Source organism: Bubalus kerabau, chromosome 2 (genome assembly GCF_029407905.1).
Source record: "Bubalus kerabau isolate K-KA32 ecotype Philippines breed swamp buffalo chromosome 2, PCC_UOA_SB_1v2, whole genome shotgun sequence".
Lineage (NCBI taxonomy): Eukaryota > Metazoa > Chordata > Mammalia > Artiodactyla > Bovidae > Bubalus > Bubalus kerabau.
Window position 1 is genome coordinate 180,429,165 of NC_073625.1, and position 21,339 is coordinate 180,450,503.

General features: G+C 44.2%; 1 protein-coding gene across 1 annotated transcript in view; it reads right to left on the reverse strand.

The window, feature by feature from the left end:
- The window catches only part of EPHB1 (EPH receptor B1), a 462,131-nt gene that overhangs the window by 54,341 nt on the left and 386,451 nt on the right, over positions 1-21,339 (reverse strand). The window contains exon 11 of the mRNA XM_055569620.1: positions 10,823-11,070. Within this exon, the coding sequence (XP_055425595.1) occupies positions 10,823-11,070 (248 nt within the window). The remainder of the gene's footprint in view (positions 1-10,822; positions 11,071-21,339) is intronic.

The following is a 21,339-nucleotide window of genomic DNA, read 5'->3' on the forward strand; positions in this document are numbered from 1 at the left end:
GAGAGCTGTTGCTGCCCCACCTCCTGCCAACCTGAAGCGTTGTCTTCTTTCCAATAAGTTTCTTACCTGGCTGCCCTCCCTCCTCCATGGTTACAGACAGCTTGTCAGTGAATGAATGTGTGCCTTGCTCCACCTCCCCAAAGCCACTGAGTTTGGACATTGCCCACCCACACTGGTTACATCAGTGGACCCTGGACTGTGCTGCCAAGAACACATTTTCCCAATCAGTCCAGCCCCAGCTGCTCCCTAAAGTGCTGTGGGTTATGTAAGTAGAGCATGGTCCAGGCATTGAGGTGCTCTGACTGGGGGAGAAGTGGGAGGAGCCAAGATACCCTGGGTTAGTCTAGTTATTGCTGAACACAAACCTTGGACAAAGCAGCCTCTCCCTCTGCCCCAGAGTCCTCCTGTGAAATACAGGAAGCATAAACAATGTGAGGAGCTCCCATTTATTGAGCATCTACTGTCTGTGAGATGGCATACAATGCACTCACATGCATTATCTCACTAATATGTATGGGACACATCATTAGGCATGTGGTTCTGCAAAAGTAATTTTCTACACAAAAGTAGGTAAGGAAAAATAAAACAGCTGTTATCAAAATGTTACACATTTTTTTTATTCAGGAAAAAATCCAACAATTGAAAAGTTTAACAATGGTGGCACTAATTGTTGAAGACTCTGTTCCTCATGCAAGATTGGTTATGCCCCTCGGTCAATTGAAGGAGGGGAGCAGACTGGCACTCCCTCTACTCCTTCCTGAGTACACCTCCTCCACCGGAAGGAGGTCCCCCCAAACACACTGAGTCTGACACACTCCAAGTTTCAGTTTCTCACTCAAACCTTAACCACCTCCCAATCTGCCCAGAACGCTTTCCCCGCAATATTTGCTTCTAACCAACTCCAAAAGAAAGTGCAGGGCTGCTTTTCGGAAACTGATTGGTTTTCAGCACATGGTGCCCATCTGCCAGAGCTGGATGTGCTGTGAGTGATGCAAATCTTCTTTACTAATGAACTTCACTCCACACCTCCTTACGAAGCTAGCCCTGCTTTCCCCAGCACCATCATTTCTCTAAGTGGGTCTCTGGGGATCTGCCTCCCCAGAAAGTTGTCATGCAACTTTCGTATATTAGGAAATGTATTTCAGCCACGAGCCACAAGGGTCGATTTTTTTCAATTCAGTTTGTTACTTCTCCTTTGTAAGTGGAGACAACAATGTGGTTAAAAATAAATGTCTCCCTACAGAAGCCCACTTGCAGACAGATGTTGGGGAGGGCACTGATGGCAGCTGGAAGCAGTTCTGCCAAGAGCAGCATTGAAAGCATTTGCAGATTTGTGTCTGTGTTTCCACTTTAAGTCATTAAAGACTTCACTGAGCTGCTTCATTTTCTGATTGGAATATTTAGATCAGTCATCTTACAGATTCTGGTGTCAACAAACAACAAGAAATGGTTAAAAGTCCAGGCTTTGGAGCCAGACAGATCATGGTGGGTCTGAGCTCCATTTCTCACTGGCTGCATACCCTTGGGTAGGTTATTTAACCGCCAGAGCAGTGATTACCACATCTGTAAAATAAGAGTACAGTGAATCTCTTTTCTTTAGATTTGAGATTCAAGGTTAAATGAGATAATACATATGGAGGGATTGGCTCAGTGCCTCATGAATAGTAAGATATAGTGTATAGTGAAGTTGCTCAGCTGTGTCCGACTCTTTGCGACCCTGTGGACTGTAGCCTACCAGGTTTCTCTGTCCATGGGATTCTCCAGGCAAGAATACTGGAGTGGCTTACCATTTCCTTCTCCAGGGGATCTTCCTGACCCAGGGATCGAACCCGGGTCTCCCGCATTGGAGGCAGACGCTTTAACCTCTGAGCCACCAGGGAAGTGATAGCAGTCACTATTGCTGACATTATCAGTAAGGCCATAATGTCTTACTAACCAGCTCTCCCATGAACCCCAGGTGCCTGGCGAGAGACACGGAAGACACCTCAGGCCAAGACTGTAGGTTCTTCCTGGCCTCTTTGGTGTGTGGGGCAGATATCTTAGAATCACTGTCCTCAGAGATCCTAGTTCGCTGAGAATTCAGAGTTCAGCAGGTTGGCACACCCACCCAAACTGTCAGTCAGTCAGTCAGTTCAGTTGCTCAGTCGTGTCTGACTCTTTGCAAGCCCATGGACTGCAGCACGCCAGGCTTCCTTGTCTATCACCAACTCCTGGAGCTTGCTCAAACTCATGTCCATCAAGTTGGTGATGCCATCCAACCATTGCATCCTCTGTCATTCCCTTCTCTTCCCACCTTCAATCATTCCCAGCATCAGGGTCTTTTCTAATGAGTCAGTTCTTCACATCAGGTGGTCAAAATATTGAAGTTTCAGCTTCAGCATCAGCTCTTCCAACGAATATTCAGAACTGATTTCCTTTAGGATGGACTGATTGGATCTCCTTGCAGTCCAAGGGACTCTTAAGGGTCTTCTCCAACACCACAGTTCAAAAGCATCAATTCTTCAGCACTTAGTTTTCTTTATAGTTCAACTCTCACATCCATACACGACTACTGGAAAAACCATGGCTTTGACTAGATGGACCTTTGTTGGCAAAGTAATGTCTCTGCTTTTTAATATGCTGTCTAGGTTGATCATAACTTTTCTTCAAAGGAGCAAGCATCTTTTAATTTCATGGCTGCAGACACCATCTGCAGGGATTTTGGAACCCAAGAAAATAAAGTCTTTCACTGTTTCCATAGTTTCCCCATCTATTTGCCATGAAGTGATGGGACCAGATGCCATGATCTTCATTTTCTGAATGTTGAGTTTTAAGCCAACTTTTTCACCCTCCTCTTTCATTTTCATCAAGAGGCTCTTTAGTTCTTCTTCGCTTTCTGCCATAAGGGTGGTGTCATCTGCATATCTGAGGTTATTGATATTTTTCCCAGCTATCTTGATTCCAGCTTGTGCTTCTTCCAGCCCAGCGTTTCTCATGATGTACTCTGCATATAAGTTAAATAAGCAGGGTGACAACATACAGCCTTGACCGACTCCTTTCCCAATTTGGAATCAGTCTGATGTTCCATGTCCAGTTCTACCTGTTGCTTGCTGACCTGTATACAGATTTCTCAGGAGGCAGGTCAGGTGGTCTGGTATTCCCATCTCTTGAAGAATTTTCCACAGTTTGTCGTGATCCACACAATCAAAGGCTTTGGCATAGTCAATAAAGCAGATGTTTTTCTGGAACTCTCTCACTTTTTCAATGATCCAACAGATGTTGGCAATTTAATGTCTGGTTCCTCTGCCTTTTCTAAATCCAGCATCTTGAACATCTGGAAGTTCATGGTTCATGTACTGTTGAAGCCTGGCTTGGAGAATTTTGAGCATTACTTTGCTAGTGTGTGAGATGACTGCAATTGTGTGGTAATTTGAACATTCTTTGGCATTGCCTGTCTTTAGGATTGGAATGAAAACTGACCTTTTCCAGTCCTGTGGCCACTGCTGAGTTTTTCAAATTTGCTGGCATATTGGGTACAACACTTTCATAGCATCGTCTTTTAGGATTTGAAACAGCTCAAATTTCCATCACCTCCACTAGCTTTGTTTGTAGTGATGCTTCCTAAGGCCCACTTGACTTCACATTCTGGGATGTCTGGCTCTAGGTCAGTGATCACACCATTGTGGTTATCTGGGTCATGAAGATATTTTTTGTATAGTTCGTCTGTGTATTCTTGCCACCTCTTAATATCTTCTGCTTCTGTTAGGTCCATACCATTTCTGTTCTTTATTGAGCCCATCTTTGCATGAAATGTTCCCTTAATATCTCTATTTTTCTTGAAGAGATCTCTAGTCTTTTACATTCTATTGTTTTCCTTTATTTCTTTGCATTGATCACTAAGCAAGGCTTTCATATCTCTCCTCACTATTCTTTGGAACTCTGCATTCAAATAGATATACCTTTCCTTTTCTCCTTTGCCTTTAGCCTGTCTTCTTTTCTCAGCTATTTGTAAGGCCTCCTCAAACAACCATTTTGCCTTTCTGCATTTCTTTTTCTTGTGGATGATCTTGATCACTGCCTCTTGTACAATGTCATGAACCTCCATCCATAGTTCTCCAGGCACTCTATCAGAATCCCTTGAATCTATTTGTTACTTCCACTATATAATCGTCAGGGATATGATTTAGGTCATACCTGAATCATCTAGTGGTTTTCCTTACTTTCTTCAATATAAGTCTGAATTTGGCAATAAGGAGTTCATGATCTGAGCCACAGTCAGCTCCTAGACTTGTTTTTGCTGGCTATATAGAGCTTCTCTATCTTTGGCTGCAAAGAATATAATCAATCTGATTTTCGTATTGACCATCTGGTGATGTCCATGTGTAGTCTTTTCTTGTGTTGCTGGAAGAGGGTATTTGCTATGACGAGTGCATTCTCTTGGCAAAACTCTATTAGCCTTTGACCTGCTTCATTTTGTACTCCAAAGGCAAATTTGCCTGTTACTCCAGGTATCTCTTGACTTCCTATTTTTGTATTCAAGTCCCCTATAAGGAAAAGAACCTTTTCTTTGGGTGTTAGTTCTAGAAGGTCTTGTAAGTCTTCAACCATTCAATTTCAATTTCTTCAGCATTACTGGTTGGGGCATAGACTTGGATTAGTGTGATATTGAATGGTTTGCCTTGGAAACAAACAGAGATCATTCTGTTGTTTTTGAGATTGCATCCAAGTACTGTATTTTGGACTCTTTTGTTGACTATGATGGCTACTGTTTCTTCTAAGGGATTTTTGCCCACAGTAGTAGATATAATGGTCATATTAGTTAAATTTCACCCAATCCAGTCCATTTTAGTTCAGATTCCTAAAATGTCAACGTTCACTCTTGCCATGTCCTGTGTGAGCACTTACAATTTGCCTTGATTCATGGACCTAACATTCCAGGTTCCTATGAAATATTGTTCTTTAATGCATTGGACTTTACTTCCCTCACCAGTCACATCCACAACTGGGTGTTGTTTTCGATTTGGCTCTGTCTCTTCCTTCTTTCTGGAGTTATTTCTTCACTGATCTCTCATAGCATATTGGGCACCTACCGACCTGGGGAGTTCATCTTTCAGTGTCCTATCAGCCTTTTCATGCTGTTCATGGGGCTCTCAAGGCAAGAAAACTGAAGTGGTTTGCCATTCCCTTTTCCAGTGGACCACGTTTTGTCAGAATTCTCCACCATGACCCATCCATCTTAGGTGGCCCCACACAGCACGGGTCATAGCTTCATTGAGTTAGACAAGGCTGTTGTCCATGTGATCAGTTTGGTTAGTTTTCTGTGATTGTGGTTTTCATTCTGTCTGCCTTCTGATGGATAATGACAAGAGGCTTATGGAATCTTCCTGATGGGAGAGACTTACTGAGGGGGAAACTGGGTCTTGTTCTGATGGGCAGGGCTGTGTTCAGTAAATCTTTAATACAATTTTCTCTTGATGGGGGGGCGGGGGGGGTGGGCTGTGTTCCTTCCATGTTGTTTGACCTGAGGCCAAACTACGGTGGAGGTAATGAAGTTAATGGTGACCTCCTTCAAAAGGTCCCATGCATGCACTTCGGCACTCAGTGCCCCCGACCCTGCAGCAGGCCACTGCCGACCCTCACATCCTACTACCCAAACTGCAGTAGGACCTAATAACAGAGGCCTGAAGTTAGGATCATTCATCTATAAACTCTGACTTCTTCCCTTCCTTGGTTTTTGTATGGAAAGTCATACTTCATAGAATATGTTTTCATCCTTAACACTGGTCCTGTGGAGTAGGTAAGGCAGGCGATGTTACTTTGTTTTTATAAAGAAGATGAAAGAAGTCCAGAAAGTTTAAGTGATCAGCCTTAAGTCATTCTGTGTGATATTCATTTATTAAAAAAAATCTAAGTCCAAACAACAAATTGCTTCTCCACTGACATTCCATCTTTGATCGATTGGGAATGACTGCCTGTGTGGAAAAGTCTGTGTATAAGCTTTGTAGGAAGAAGAGCTATGATTGATGAATGATGTCTGCGATGGCCATAGAAATAGAAAGGAGAGCCATGAACCACAAATATGCTACACTAATCTGAATCTTTTCTAATTCCTTTTCAATGCCTTTTCCCACCTAAAGGGAATCAGTCCTGAATATTCATTGGAAGGGCTGATGCTGAAGCTGAAACTCCAATACTTTGGCCACCTGATGCAAAGAACTGACTCATTGGAAAAGACCCTGATGCTGGGAAAGATTGAAAGGAGGAGGAAGAGGGGACAACAGAGGATGAGATGGTTGGATGGCATCACTACCTCGATGGACATGAGTTTGAGCATGCTCCGGGAGTTGGGGATGGACAGGAAAGCCTGGCGTGCTGCAGTCCATGGGGTCACAAAGAATCAGACACGACTGAGCAACTGAACTGAACTGATGCTAACTCTGCAATACTTTTTCTTTAAGATCTGCAGGGAAATCACATACTATGATAAGACAGTCACACCAGTTGAGTTCATAATCTTGGTGAAACTTATAGGTATGAATATTAAGTTTTTCTTACATGTCCAGCTGTTTTATATTCAGTTCATTGATATAAACTTCCACAAAAGAACTTCCAGAGATAATGAACATCAACATACAAAGATAAACAAGAAAGGAAAAAAAAAAAAAAAAAAGCCCAGATTTCTTAGAACTCCAGGAAAGGATCTGGTTCCATGCTGAGAACATGGTAAAAACAGTTTATAGAAGAAATAAAGGCTGGGTGAAGTGATTTAAACTTTCTTCCCTTCACAAAATGCTTTCTGCTGAAATTGCTTTTCTGCAAATTCACTGAAGCCACTTGCTGGCCCTTTTATTAGACAGGAAGGATTTAGGTATTTCAACTTTCATTGACAAACCCACTTCAGGAAATGAAACCCTTATTTGATTTGTTTGAAGAGAATGAATCATAGATTTTTTTTTTACCTGAAAGAACCCTTTCAAGACCATCCAGCTCAATGCCTTTAGTTTATAGATTAGGAAATTGAGTTAACAGACTTGCTCAAGGCCACGCGGTGACTCATAACAGAGCCTAAAGCAGGGCCTTGGTCTCAGAACTTGCAATCTGGGATTCTCTCCCTGACAACTGGCTTGCTGTCATCTAGCTCCAGCCTATGAATGAGCATCCCATGAATGATAAATGCCCCCAACTGACATTGCTCAGTGACTTTTAAGAGTTTCCCAGTTACGGCCATCTGTGAATGCACCAGCAATAACCACAAAGCCTTGCTTTAGCCATGAAGGCCTTACAGAGCAGGCTAACCTTCTTGGCTAGGGCATAAGGCATTGAGATGGCATTCCTTAGGCATTCCTAAGATGATGGAGGAGCAACCAGATTGAATGCCCTGAGTCTGAGTGCCAAGAAGGAAATATTTAATTATAGATTTGCATGCTACCTAATCCATAGCATATTTTTAAAAAATATGGATAATTATGACCCCACTGAATGTATGGTTAAATAATAACAATGTTTCCAATCCCTCCATAATGTGAAGGGTTCTAAGTCCTGCGATGAGAGAGGAGCTTTGAGTGGACTGTGAGAAGCGGTGTCTGATGTCGTCACTGGACCATTGATGCTCAAAGGCTCTGAGACCCTGACTCAGAGCTGCAGGCATGGCCACAATCCAAAGCTACTACATCTGGTGTGAAGGGGCCCCTTTGTGGGGTTGGAGGAGGAGAGAACAGGTGCATAAATTGAAGTCGGACCCTTTTCCTTTCTTCTGTGAATGGAGATCCTAAAATTATACTACCTCCCAGAAGATGGACCCTGCAGAACTGAACTGATGACCCACTTTTCAATTTTATCAAGCAGCAGATACATCAATTAATGCTGCTATGCTCCAGGGTCTGGTAGTAAGGCTGAAATTAGATTTATAGATTACCTGCCTCTACACCGCGCAGGGAGTTGGACACGCTTCATTTCCCTCCCCTCCTGGCGCTGCCTGCTCTGGCCGCTCCCTTTCTGCCATCTTTCCCCTCCATTTCCCTGTGCTTCTCTCTCATCTTGAGCTTTTCTCTCACTGCCTAGGCTGCATCATCATGAAAAATAACTGGTATCCAACTTGCCCCCATGTCCTGTGCCCCGCAAATGGAAATAGGTGTGTGCAGAGCAGCGCAGAGTTCTGACTTTTTGCAGGCTCCTGAGAATGAATCACTTTGCTCCCCTGCATGTTCCCAGGAGAGAATCTGATCTCAGTTCCCAGGTTGTGTTAAGAGTCTCTGAGAAGCACCGACAGGTGACTTGTGGGAAATAAATGACTCCTGAATTGGTCTGGAGGCTGGTTCCAGAAGATACTTCTTCTTCTAACATTACCACCTATTCATGTTTATTTGACTGTCTGCATGAGCAATCTGATCATGAAGGAATGCCCCCAGGGGAGCATGGTCCATGCCCCATTGTGACACAAGAGGTCTGGTGACAAGGACAAGAGATCCGTGTACACTCAGGATGCTCCATCAATCATGCCACAACCAACTGCTTTTGCTCTAGAAATGGTCTTTCATTCCACTACCCTCTACTCGGTGCTCACTGTGTTAGGTGCTGGGGTCATACAAAGTATATCCCACACCCTCAAAGAGACTGTACCATGACAAGTACATGGGTCCCATCACCTATATCATCTGCCCCCCACTCTGCCAAACAAAAGCCACTACTGCCTATTGACCCAGACGAGCATAAAGCATGTGCTCCCCCTGCAAAGGAAGCTTCAGTATGTACAAGTGCAGCTTCTAGACAAGTCCCCAGCTTCCTGTCCACAGGGAAGCCCCTAAACTCTACTTCTGGGCTTCAGAGCCACCGTGCAACTGCTGACAGATTACCGAACAGGCCACCCTGACTTCAGCCTCTGAATACGCAGCTCTACTGTTCTGTCAGCCTATCTGCTGTCTGGCAAATTCCTCCTTCTTCAACATTAGAGAAGTTCTCTCTCCTCTTTGAAGCCATCCCTGGCTTTCTCAAAAAGGTTTCAGTTCTACTATATGTGATACCTCTGTCCTTCATGCGTGGAAACAAAAAGTCACCCCAGGGATTGGAGCCTGCCAGGCTCCTCCGTCCATGGGATTCTCCAGGCAAGAATACTGGAGTGGGTTGCCATTTCCTTCTCCAGGGGATCTTCCCAACCCAGGGATGGAACCCAGGTCTCCTGCGTTGCAGGCAGATTCTTTACCGTCTGAGCCACCAGAGAAGCCCATCATCACATATGTGACACCTCTGTGCTTCATGCATAGAAACAAAAAGTACAATCCAGACAGATGATTACTGGAAGCTTCCAGCATGAAGGTCCTGGGGGGCAGGGGCATCTCTTCAGGTTGTATTCTCTATGATGGACATGGCAGGACTTCTCATCCCTTATGTGTAAGAAGACATCAGGTTAAAGTACCCATCAAAATGTGGGGAGTGCTTCCTCTCCATGAATCTGGGGGAGTTCATCACCATGGTTGAAGGATGCTATGTGACTGTTCAGGCTAGGTTACAGAACTGATACAGCTTCTACCTTCTGTGCTCAGGATGCTTGTTCTGAGGACCCAGCTTGCTGTGAGGAAGCCAGAGATGGCCAGGTGGAGAGATGCCAGCTGACACCCAGCATCAACTATGAGACAGATGAGTAAATGAGTCTTTGGGTGATTCCAGATCTTAGCCCTTGAGCTGCCCCTGCTGACAACACATGGAATAGAGAGGTGCCTACCCAAATTACAGACTTATGAGCAAACTAAATTGCTATTGTGCTAAGTCACTGAAGTTTGGGGTGATTTGTTTCATGGCATTAAAGCAATCTCTCTCTCATCAGTATAGGCCCAGTTCCCAGCACAGGGCACGGTCAGAGCAGTCACCTGGTGAATGCTTCAATGACTGACTCCTGGTGAATGTTTCAATGAATAGTCCTTTGATCTGAAGTCATAGCTACTGTTTGGTAGCTTTGATAACATGCATAGCCAGCTACTTGGTATTACCCTGAAGCCCTTGCTCAGGGGCCTTGCCCCTGTACCCTCTTGCTCCCAGGCTCCCCACCTAAGCCTTTGGTCTGAGGCAGGCCTTGCTCCATGGCCTGTGGTTAGACAGCTTCTATCCCCTAGACGTAAGCACTATGGCCACACTCATACAAGCCCTCTCTGAGTAGCTCTGAGATGCCCCATAGAAATGAAAGTGCCTCTATTGTGGCTGCATTTGGGCATTCTGACGATGGTCCTTTGTAGATCTCTCGGCTATAGGCCTTTGGGGCCCCCATCCCTGCTCCAGGCTGGGTGGGCGCCACAGCTCTCCATCAAGCCCAGAAAAGACTTGTGGACACTTGTGACACACTGTTCCCGTGTCCTGCCCAGAAGCACCTCCTCAGAGGCCAGGTGGCCCAGGCGTCAGACAAGGGCAATGTGTTTTATTTCTGAACTGCAAATGAAGAGAGCTGAATGGAAGGGCGGCTGTGCTGGGGAAAAGGCAGGGATGGCCACCGATGTCTGCATGAATCACGCAGGACAGCAGAGCAGCTGGGAGTCTCTTCAATCTCCATGATTCATACGGATGCCAATGGCCATCCTCTGTCCTCTGTTCATTCTTACTCATCGAGGCCTGGCTCTGTGCCATCCTTCTATGGAGGGGTCCACGTGCTCTGCTTTGTTCTTTCTTTTTAGAAACAAATCTGTTAACCTTGCTAACACCTCCAATGCCTATCTGTATTTCATCAGGGATTCCTAAGTGCAGGTGGTCCTCGCGTGGACGCTTCTTCCCAGCCCACCACGGTCCCCCAGCTCCCACCAGCACCAGCATCCTCTGTGTTTTTACTCTGAAGGGTAAAGGTAAGCTGAGCAGTTCTTACCCTGAGAAACGAATCCAAAGCGCCATTCTCCATGAACTCCGTGATGATCATGACCGGCCGGCTCTTGGTGACCACACCCTCCAGGCGAATGATGTTGGGATGGTCAAACTGCCCCATGATGCTCGCCTCACTCAGAAAGTCCCGTCGCTGCTTCTCTGAGTACCCAGCCTTCAGCGTCTTAATGGCCACATAGATTTCCCTCTTGCCTGGAAGTTTCAAACGCCCCTTGTACACCTCTCCAAACTCTCCTGCAAAAAGAATGCAATTATAACCCGCTTTCTCCTCATCCTGTGCTGCCATGAGGGGAGGCAGCTTACCAGGAACAATGGTGCTCCAAGTGGAATGGTGATTAAAGTGGCAAAAAGGAAAGGGTGACCTCTCATTATAACTGTGACGGCCTGGCTCTTAGCAGTTCATGGCAAACACAGAAGAAATACCCAAATACACTCTTTACCTTGGATTTTAGACAGCTTGGGTAACTGAAGTGAAATTACAGACTCTATATGGGTTTATTTTTCCTCACGTTTAGATTTTCATTTGTATCCCAGCTGAACAATTGAGATGAAATGGTCAGTTTCACTGTGGCAGAAACATAATTCATTTTTAGCAGGGCCTAGTATAAGAATGTCCAGGGGCTAGGGACATGTTCAGGTCCTCCAGTCCTCTGAATGAGATGTATAGTGTTTATGTTCCTACATTGCCCTGAAAGTGTTTATGTTTATTGGGTCCCTAAGAAGCAGACACTGAGGAGTTAGGAAGGGAAGTTAGCAGACTCTGCAGGATAAAGGGGAGAGGAAGCAGGATTGCTCAAGCCCCAGATTACAATGCAGGAGAGGCCCAAACTGCAGTGCAGACCTGACAGCTTCATCCAACCCAATGCGGAGCTCCAGAATAAAGAGTGCCCATCCCAAAAAGACCCTACCCTAGCATCCCACTGGCTCTGTCACTGGCTGGGGTTTTGCCAGAAAGAGTTGGGCCCTGCGGGAAAGCTAAGGTAGATCCTGAAGGCACTGCGGTGGGAAGCTGGCAGCTACCTGCACTCCTGGCAGCTGAACAGAAAGTGGCTTTTTCAAGTAGACACAAGCAGCGCACCTCCATGGGTTCTGCAGCATTTAAACATTTGTGTAGTAAAATCACCAGGAGTAAAAACAATTCTGGTGATGCTATTTCACAGCTGCTTAAAAAATCTGTTGAATCTTGTTCACGTGCTTTCAAAAGTTATGATTTAACTTGGTTTTGTAACTTCGGTGCCGTCATGTGAAGCAGTTTAGAATCTACTTATAAGTGCATCACAAAGATGGGTGTCAAAGGCCTGATAGAAGAAACATGTCTTTCTGCCAGGAGAAATTTCTTTGTCACTTTCAGCTTCTGGAAGACGATGATGGAGCAAACTGTGAGCGATCAGATAAATTACTGGCCGAATTACGAAAGCAAGTTAACATCTGTGATTTAGATGGGACTTTTTTTTTTTTGTATTTTCTGCTGCATGGATTGGAAGGAAGCTGCACGAAAGGGCTTTGGATGTAAAGCTGCTCCAGAGTCAATGGGACTTTTTAAGACTCCTAAGGCTGGAGTAGAGGTTGTCTTAAGCACCATTAGGAAGATTTCAATGAACTTAAGATAGACAGCATGTGTAATGCTGGTTTTGATACATGATCATACTGCTTGAGGTCAGACCAAGTCCCATTCATATCCGCACCTTGCACCCACTGCATTGCCTGGTATGTGGTAGGCATGCAATAGAAGCTGGGGCATCACATTTATTATTGTTTGTTTGGCTTTGCCCATCCTTGGGTTATAAACTGCTGGAGGCTCTATCTCTGTCCTATCCAAAATAAGTAGAAGTACCAGTATTAACATTTTTATAAAAGAATGTTTACTGCAGCATCTCCTTTAACGTCAAACACCATATGCCCATAACCAGGGGAATGGTTAAAAAGAGAACCGCCATACTGCAGAATGCTATGAGCTACTGAAGACTAATAGATGAATGAGATTTACTGACTTCAAAAAGATGTCCACATTATATTGCTAAGTGAGACAGAAAAGAAGAGAAAGTTAAGAATGTGGCCTGTAGAATAAGCCCAGGTTGAGATCTGTGTGTGTATGCCAAAAAACATTATGGAAAAAATTCATAGCAAATTTATTTTCAATTTCAAATTGTTTAAAATTTGGTTACACTGGAATGGTGGGAATAGGAATGGGGGAGTATGGATTAGTAAACTTAAATTAGTTGCTTTTCTGTTGTTTAAATTGTTACAATAAGCATTGATTTTTCAGTTTGAGTAAAATTTAAAGAAAAGTATTGAATAATAACTACTTGTCATATATGTGTGTGCTTGCATATGTACATATTTGTGTGTATGTATATGTATGTATACATATATGTGTGTATGCGTGCATATACATGTGTGTCTATATGCATGTTTGCATATATTGTATATATGGCTGTGTCTCTATATATGTGAATGTGAAAGTTGCTCAGTCATGTCCAACTCTTTGCAACCCCATGGACTATACAGTCCATGGAATTCTCCATGGCTAGAATACTGGAGTGGGTAGCCTTTCCCTTCACCAGGGAATCTTCCCGAGCCAGGGATTGAACCCAGGTCTCCTGCATTGCATGCGCAGATTCTTTACCAGCTGAGCCATATGTGAAGTCATGTGCAATTCCCCAGTAGAAGTGGAGAGACTGTCTTTGGTATCAAGGTCAACAGTGAGGTGTGAGGGCTCTTGGAATTAAAACTCTGTGGTTTTTCTTTAGCTGAGTTTTTACCAGAAAAGAAGAGGTAACCTTTTTCTTGTTGGATTCAGAGATTGTCCAAGGGCATGAGAACGCCCCTCCTGTTTACCGGGTTTTATTTAGTTGTACTTTCTCTTTCTTCTCCTCCTCCTCATGCTTATTCTAATTTTTTTTTACACTTTCCACTTTGATCAAGGGCTTCCAAGGTAGCACTAGTGGGAAAGCCTGCTAGTGGTAAAGACTCCTAACTTAGGAGACAAGGTTTGCATGTATATACATGGGTGCCTGTGCATAGATATATATGCATTCAATTCTCTGACACCTTGATCTAGTAGGTATTCAATAGCTATGAACTGAATGAATATATATGCATATTTAATAAGTATACATACTGAAGAATATCAGTATTTCTTTCCTATTATTGTACTAATGAATTCTATTTTCTTTTAGTAAAAAGACATAGTTCAGAGTGAGGGGAAAACATGCTAATATTTCTTCTTGGGGGAGATAGTACACCGATATATTTTGACCGCCTATATGCCAGGCACAGTGCTGGGTTTTTTGTGTGTCTTATCTCATTAATTCTCACAACCCGTTTATAAGTTGGGTATTATTATGCCCATTTTACTAATAAAGAAACTGAGGCACAAGGAAAACATGCCTCAGACCCCACAACTGTGAGGCAGTTAGGGATGCTGTGCATAGTTCATACCTTTTCCTGTCACATCACCTCTCAGAAGGTGTATTCAGTTAGCAGTGCCACCAGGAAGAGAGCTGGGGGAAGTCCCACGCAGGGACCACTGTGCCCCAACCGTGCAGGGTCCTAAGCATTCAAAGGCAGTTACTGTCACAATGAAACAGTAACAAGGGAACAGCAAACACGGTGGGACTATCTTGTAGACAAACGGCATTAGGCAAGATTAGAATATTTAGGAATCAGAATATTTATCTATTTCTACACATCAGTCTGGGAGTTTGTAAAAGCACCCTGGGTGAATTTATTATTCCTCACAACATACATGTAAACCCCAGAAGTTGAGGACTTCTGTTTTATACAAGCCGTTCTCAAGGATGGCTTCCCACAGCAACCCCCCCCCCCCCCAGAGAGCTTACAAAACACAGGGGCCTGGATCCCACCTGCAGGAATTCTTACTAGTTGGTCTGGGTGCAGCCTGGGCATGGACATATTTAAAAGCAGCCCACAGGATCAGCTACATAATTTGCAGGGCCTGGTGCAAAATGAAAATGCGGGACTCGCTGTTCAAAATTTATTAAGAATTTTAAGATTATGGTGGCAGAGCATTAAACTGAGCATGGGCCCTGTTGAGCGTGGGGGCCCGTGCACAGGTCACAGGTCCATAAAGTCAGGCCTGGCTGCCCAGGTGGGTCTGAGGAGCAGCCAAAGTTGAGAGCCATGGGTCAAAACCACCCAAGCATACTCAAACAGATCAGGGAACTGTCAAAGGCCCTGGAGCACCTGGAATTGATCCCTACACCTTTGAATTCTTTTGAAAGCAGTGCTTGCATATGAGCTGCCTCTCACTGCACAGGGCCTGACACACAGAGTGGGCTTTGTAGCTGTGACTGGTGAGAAAGAAGAAGAGAAAGAAGGAAGACGTGGATGAATGTGTGGCATCGCAAAGTCCCATCTACAGAGAACAGTGTGGGCCACGCACATTCCTTTCCTAATCAACAAATGTCATGTCGTTGTTTAACCTTTGTGGCTGACTGGTCTTCCGGTATAGTGCTCCTAACACTTTAGCTCTAAATTATATCCTTTAGAGGGGGTCTCTTCATATAGGTTTTTGAAATTATAAAGTAAAAATGTGAGAGGATTTTTCAGGCAGTGAAATTCCTCTGTAAGAAATTAAATGGGGAGGGGTGCCTATCATTATAAATCTGTCTAAACCCATAGCATCCAGAGTGAACCCGCACTAAGGACCTTGGTGATAATGATGGATTAGTGTAGGTTTCTCACCTGTGACAAGTGGAGCACTCTGCCTGGGGGTGTTGACAATGGGAGAGACTGTGTATGTGTCAGGCAGGGGTTATATGAGACATCGCTGTACCTTCCACTCTATTTTTCTGTGAACCTAAAACTTCTCTAAAAAAAAAAAAAGTGTTTTTAAAAAAGTGCTCTCCTTGGATAGGGAGAGATGGGTTCTGTATGGTTACCACATAGCAGTGTTATACGCTCTTGGAAAATCTGCTCCATAATCACTGGAAAGCAGTGACTTAAAGGATTGTGATTCTGTAAAAATAGCTCCTTTCTGGTATCTGACAAAGGAATGACTTCATATTCTCCAAGCCCAGAGGTTTTCAAACCACCAACTGCAAAGGAAGTCACTTCATAGTTCTCACTCAGAGGCTGTCCTCCACCATGTAATTCAGTGGCCCCCAGAGCAGTTGGGGCAAACTCTGGCCAAAAGGAGAAACTCTGGAGAAAGAAACCTGAGTCTACACCACCTCCCCACCCCCTCATCCTGGCACCACCCCTGGACTTCAGGCAGGGTGCTTCCCTGGTTCAGCCTCAGATTTCTCAGCTCTGTTGGACAAAAAGAACTGATTAACTGTGGGGCCTTCCCAGGTGTGGGGTCTATAAGAAAGTGCATTGCAAACTCCAGACTATTGAAGATACAGCAGGGTGGTGATTTTAAAAAGACAAACCAGGGGTGGGGAGTGGAGAATGGAAGAGAGAAGGGTTTCTGCAGCCAAGACAAGTAGGGTGCCAAGGGTCGTGAGAAGTCCCCCTGCCAGGTATCTGGGCATGGACAGTGTCTCCAGGTAAGCCCTGTGCACTAAAGTCTGCGGGTTCTGGCCCTTCTAGCACCCCCACAGGCTCATAGGGAACTGGAGTTGATGCACCATTTTAGTAATAAACAGAAAATTAAGGCCATCCATCACTTACAACCTGACTGCTGTCACCTGTAGTCTTTGACCTCAGGTTCATGTACTATGTTCAGGGGACTATTTTTGGACACCTTTCCTGCCATTAGGGCCAGAACTTGAGGCTTGTGGTGCTTTGACTTGCCATGATCTGAATTCTAGACACGACTGAGCACACAGACACATCACAAGAACTCTAAAAAGCTTCCTTTCACACGAGCTCCAAATCATAGCCATCCATTTTCCATATTTTTAAGAAAAATTCTTAACCCCTAAAATCTATTTTCAACAAATTCAGTATTAGCATTATATATACATATATATATATATATATACACACACACACACACACACATACTATACATAAACACACACACACACACACACACACACACACACACACATTGTTGTTTAGCCACTAAGTCATGTCAGACTCTTTGCGGCCCCATGGACTGTAGCCCACCAGGCTCCTCTGTCCATGGGATTTCCCAGGCAAGAACACTGGAGTGGGTTGCCATTTCCTTCTCCAGGGGGTCTTCTGGACCCAGAGATAGAAACCACGTCTCCTGCATTGGCAAGTGGATTCTTTACCACTGAGCCACCAGGGAAGCCTATATATATACACACACATAGATATACATATAATTTTAATTTTGGCCATTCTGTGTGGCTTGAGGGATCTTAGTTCCCCAACCAGGGATTGAACCTGGGTCATGGCAATAAAAGTGCTAAGTCCTAGTCACTGGACTGCCAGGGAAGTTCACAGAATTATATTTAAAATAGATACTTATAGGAAATGACTGAGTAGTGGTTATGGTTAGTTCTTTCTATGCAGTTCCTTGACTGACAGTAACGGCAGCCAACCTAATTTTGGTCTGGCTGAACTTTGATGGGCACAGGTCTTTGCAGCTGACCTTGGATCCTCTCCTAGAACCAAATCTCCTCTTGGCTAGGACCCAACTTCAGCTTCAGGCCAGTTTAGTGCCAGTGGCTCTTAGCAGTGGTTCTCAAAATGTGGTTCCTGCCCACCAGCACCAGCATCACCTGGAAACCTATTAGAAAAAGCAGCTTTGGAGCCCAACCTCTACCCACCCAGATCAGAAGCTCAGTAGGCAGGGCCCAGTGACTTGGGTGTTAACTTGCCTCCAGCTGATTCTGACGCCTGGCTCTAGTTGGAGAACTGCAGCCCTCAAAGCTGTCTGCTGAGGGTCATTTTGCTAGTTCCTGTCACTGCCCTCCCAGACAGCTGCTGAAATGATTCCCTACAAATTTCAGCTCCTTGCCAGGTCCTCTTCCTTATATTCCTTGACAAAATGAGGAAAAGAGAAAAAAATGGTTTAGCAGCATTAACTGCCTCAACTATTATATATAAAATCAGAAGGAAAGAATTTTCAATTTTTGGAAATGAAACATCCAACCTGCCAGCAGGTATTTCAAGTACTAGCTGTTGGCTATGTGCTTCTCGGATCCACACACAATTGCACTCTTTTCTTTAGCATTTTGAAGTCACAGACTGCCTCAGGGAGGGAAAAAGGGAAGTAGAGCTTCGTGTAACTAATTCAAGCTTTCACCAGAAAAGAAAGTTTTAAAGAATTCATTTAAACTAGGTTTAAAAATATGATTTATAGCGAGTTTTAAGACACTAGCCTGTGTAAGATAGGTATGGCTAAACTAGGGATAGTAAAATCATGGCAGGCATCCCACCACTTCCTGATGCTATACTCAGGACAGACATTACTAATTGATCACAATCCCACTTCTCTGCAGAGTTCCCTAGGTACCCATTACTAGGCTACTGGAGTTGGCAAATTAGATGACTCTAATTAGTAGCCATGATGCCCACAATACTTAATACCTAAATGGTGAGAGCAAATCTAGTTTTCTCTTTTCTCATAGCTTCTTATAGTCATTTATACAACCATATACCTAGATATCATTATTTTTAGATTGAACCCAGGTCTCCTGCATTGCAGGCAGACCATTTATCATCTGAACCACCAGGGAAGTACTTAACATAAGCAAGCACATACAACTAAAAATGCTAAATATTGTGGCACTCAATGTTAGCCTTCTTAAGTCAATAACTGATTATATTAAAATAGGAGGACCAGAGAACAGGACAAAGGTATTCTAGGAAGAACATGCTCTTCCCAGGGAATGAGGGGCATCTTTGTGGCATCACCATATGGGCACACTGAATTCTAGGACAGTACTGCCATTCCCAGTCAAGTGGCTTGGGTATTCCAAACTGCTAGATAAGAGTTTGACATCAGAAGCAATGTCTCTGTATACTTAGCTGCTGTTTTCCAGGACAGTGACAAAAGTGGAAGGTAGTGTGTGGGAGTTACATTCACTGGATTAAGGTCATTCGTATCTGGGTTTCAATTTTTGCCCTACTATTAACTCAACCAGTAACTTGGCCTTTGACAAATTGTTCACTGAATATTGATAGCCTTGAAAAGAGAAGTGAAAGTGTTAGTTGCTCAAGTCGTGTCCTACTTTGCAATCCCATGGACTGTAGCCCGCCAGGATCCTCTGTCCATGGAATTCTTCAGGCAATAATATTGGCATGGGTAGCCATTCCCTTCTCCAGGGGATCTTCCCAACCCAAGGATCAAACCTGGGTCTCCTGCATTGTAGGCAGATTCTTTAATGTATGAGCCACCATCCTTACCAGTTTACAAATGCATATGCAAATGCATGAGTGCTTGTGTGCATGTGTGCGCGCGCGCGCGCACACACACACACACACACACACACTAACTCACAGGGCTAACAGGGTCATTATGAGGGCTGAATGAAGCATGCACATGGTAAGTGTTCAGCGCATGCCAGCTATATTAATTATAATTACTGACAACATCTATTTATTTTGCTCCTCTAGAAACCTTATAGTCAAAGCTATGGTTTTTCCAGTAGTCATGTATGGATGTGAGAGTTGGACTATAAAGAAAGCTGAGCACTGAAGATTGAACTGTAGTGTTGGAGAAGACTCTTAAGAGTCCCTTGGACTGCAAGGGAATCCAACCCGTCAATCCTATAGGAAATCAGTCCAGAATATTCATTAGAAGGATTGATGCTTAAGCTGAAGCTCCAATACTTTGGCCACCTGATTGGAAGGACTGACTCATTGGAAAAGACCCTGATGCTGGGAAAGACTGAAGACGGGAGGAGAAGGGGATGACAGAGGATGAGATGGTTGGATGGCATCACTGATTCAATGGATATGAGTTTGAGTAAGCTCTGGGAGTTGTTGATGGACAGGGAAGCCTGGCATCCTGCAGTCCATGGGGTCGCAAAGAGTCAGACAGGACTGAGCGACCGAACTGTAATCTGGAAACCCTTCCTGCTGTAACTCCTATCCAGTATTGGTATTTTCTACCAAATCATCACCAAGAAACCATTCTCTTCCTCAAAGAGAAGAGATGGGTCTTCTTTGCTGGCCCCATCCTATCCGTATACACCACAGACTCCCTCTCCCCAACTCTCCTTATCCAGCCCTCTCACCTAAGCCATCTGTGGAAATGCTGGGTCAGCATCTGCTGGAGTAAGTGGGGGGGGCGGGTATTAATTAAAATACAATGGGCATGTCTCCCCTTCGATGATCCCTTCTGGTGACACCTTTACCTATATTTTCATTGTTGTGCTCAGGGCTGCTACATACAGTTATGCAGGTTGCACACTGTACAACCCAGGAACACCATTCATGCTTTAGGGCCCAAGTATACATGGAAGCCTTAGTTTATGCTCTGGGCTTGTCTACAGCTCAAACTGATCAGAATCAAGCAATGGATCAGAACTCCAGAGGTCAATTGAAGCTGACCTGTGAGTGATTCCTGTGAGTCAGATTCATGGTTTCAAAGAGTTAACTCTCTCCAAAGACAGCAGATGCCCTCTCTAAAAGGACTTCAATAATTCCCATCACTGCAAGGAAAAGAGGAAGGATCAGTCTTCCTCATTCCGATAGGCTCCTTTCAGAGCACCGAATGACTCACAATCTCGTGTGACCTCTTTCTGGTTTCTCTGCATACTCCCAAACTATACCCAGTTCTTCAAAGTCTTATCCCTATTATGATTTTCTTCTAAGGACATTTTTAACTGAGCACCTTAGTGCCACAGCAGGCCAGGCACGGGACTAACAGAAGTGCTCAAGTTTCATCACTCCCATGGAACTTTGAGCATGGTGATAAAAGAGGGGCAGTAAACAAATATTGGGACTTCCCTGGTGGTTCAATGGTAAAGAATCCTCCTGCCAATGCAGGAGACACAGGTTGGACCCCTGAGTTGGGAAGATCTCCTGGAGAAGGAAATGGCAACCCACTCTAGTATTCTTGCCTGGGAAATCCCATAGACAGAGGAACCTGGCAGACTATAATCCACAGGGTCACAAAAGAGCTGGAGACAATTGAATGGCTAAACAACAACAAAGCAAACATTACATAATGATAAATGACTAATTATATAGTTGACTCTTGATAAACATCAAGAGTTTGAATTGCATAGGTTCACTAGTACGGAGACTTCTTTCAATAAATAGGTACTATAATACTACACAATCTATGGTTGGTTGAGTCCAGGGATGTGGACTCATGGATACAGAGGGCTGGCTGTCGAGTTATACACATCAATTTTCAACCATACAGAGAGGTCTGTGCCCCTAACCCCTGTGTTGTTCAAGGGTCAAGTGTAATTCAGTCCTCTTGGTTGGTGTCACATCTGGCTCACAGTTATTTTGATTCCTTTGTTCATTATCCTCAACAATGGTAGAAGAATCTTTGGAGGTTGGTGCAATTCTTCAACCCCAAAGTTTTTAGATTGTATTCCATTGGCCTTTACTGGCAAGCACAACCACCAGTCCCCACACCTTGGGTGGCCACACAGCCCCCTT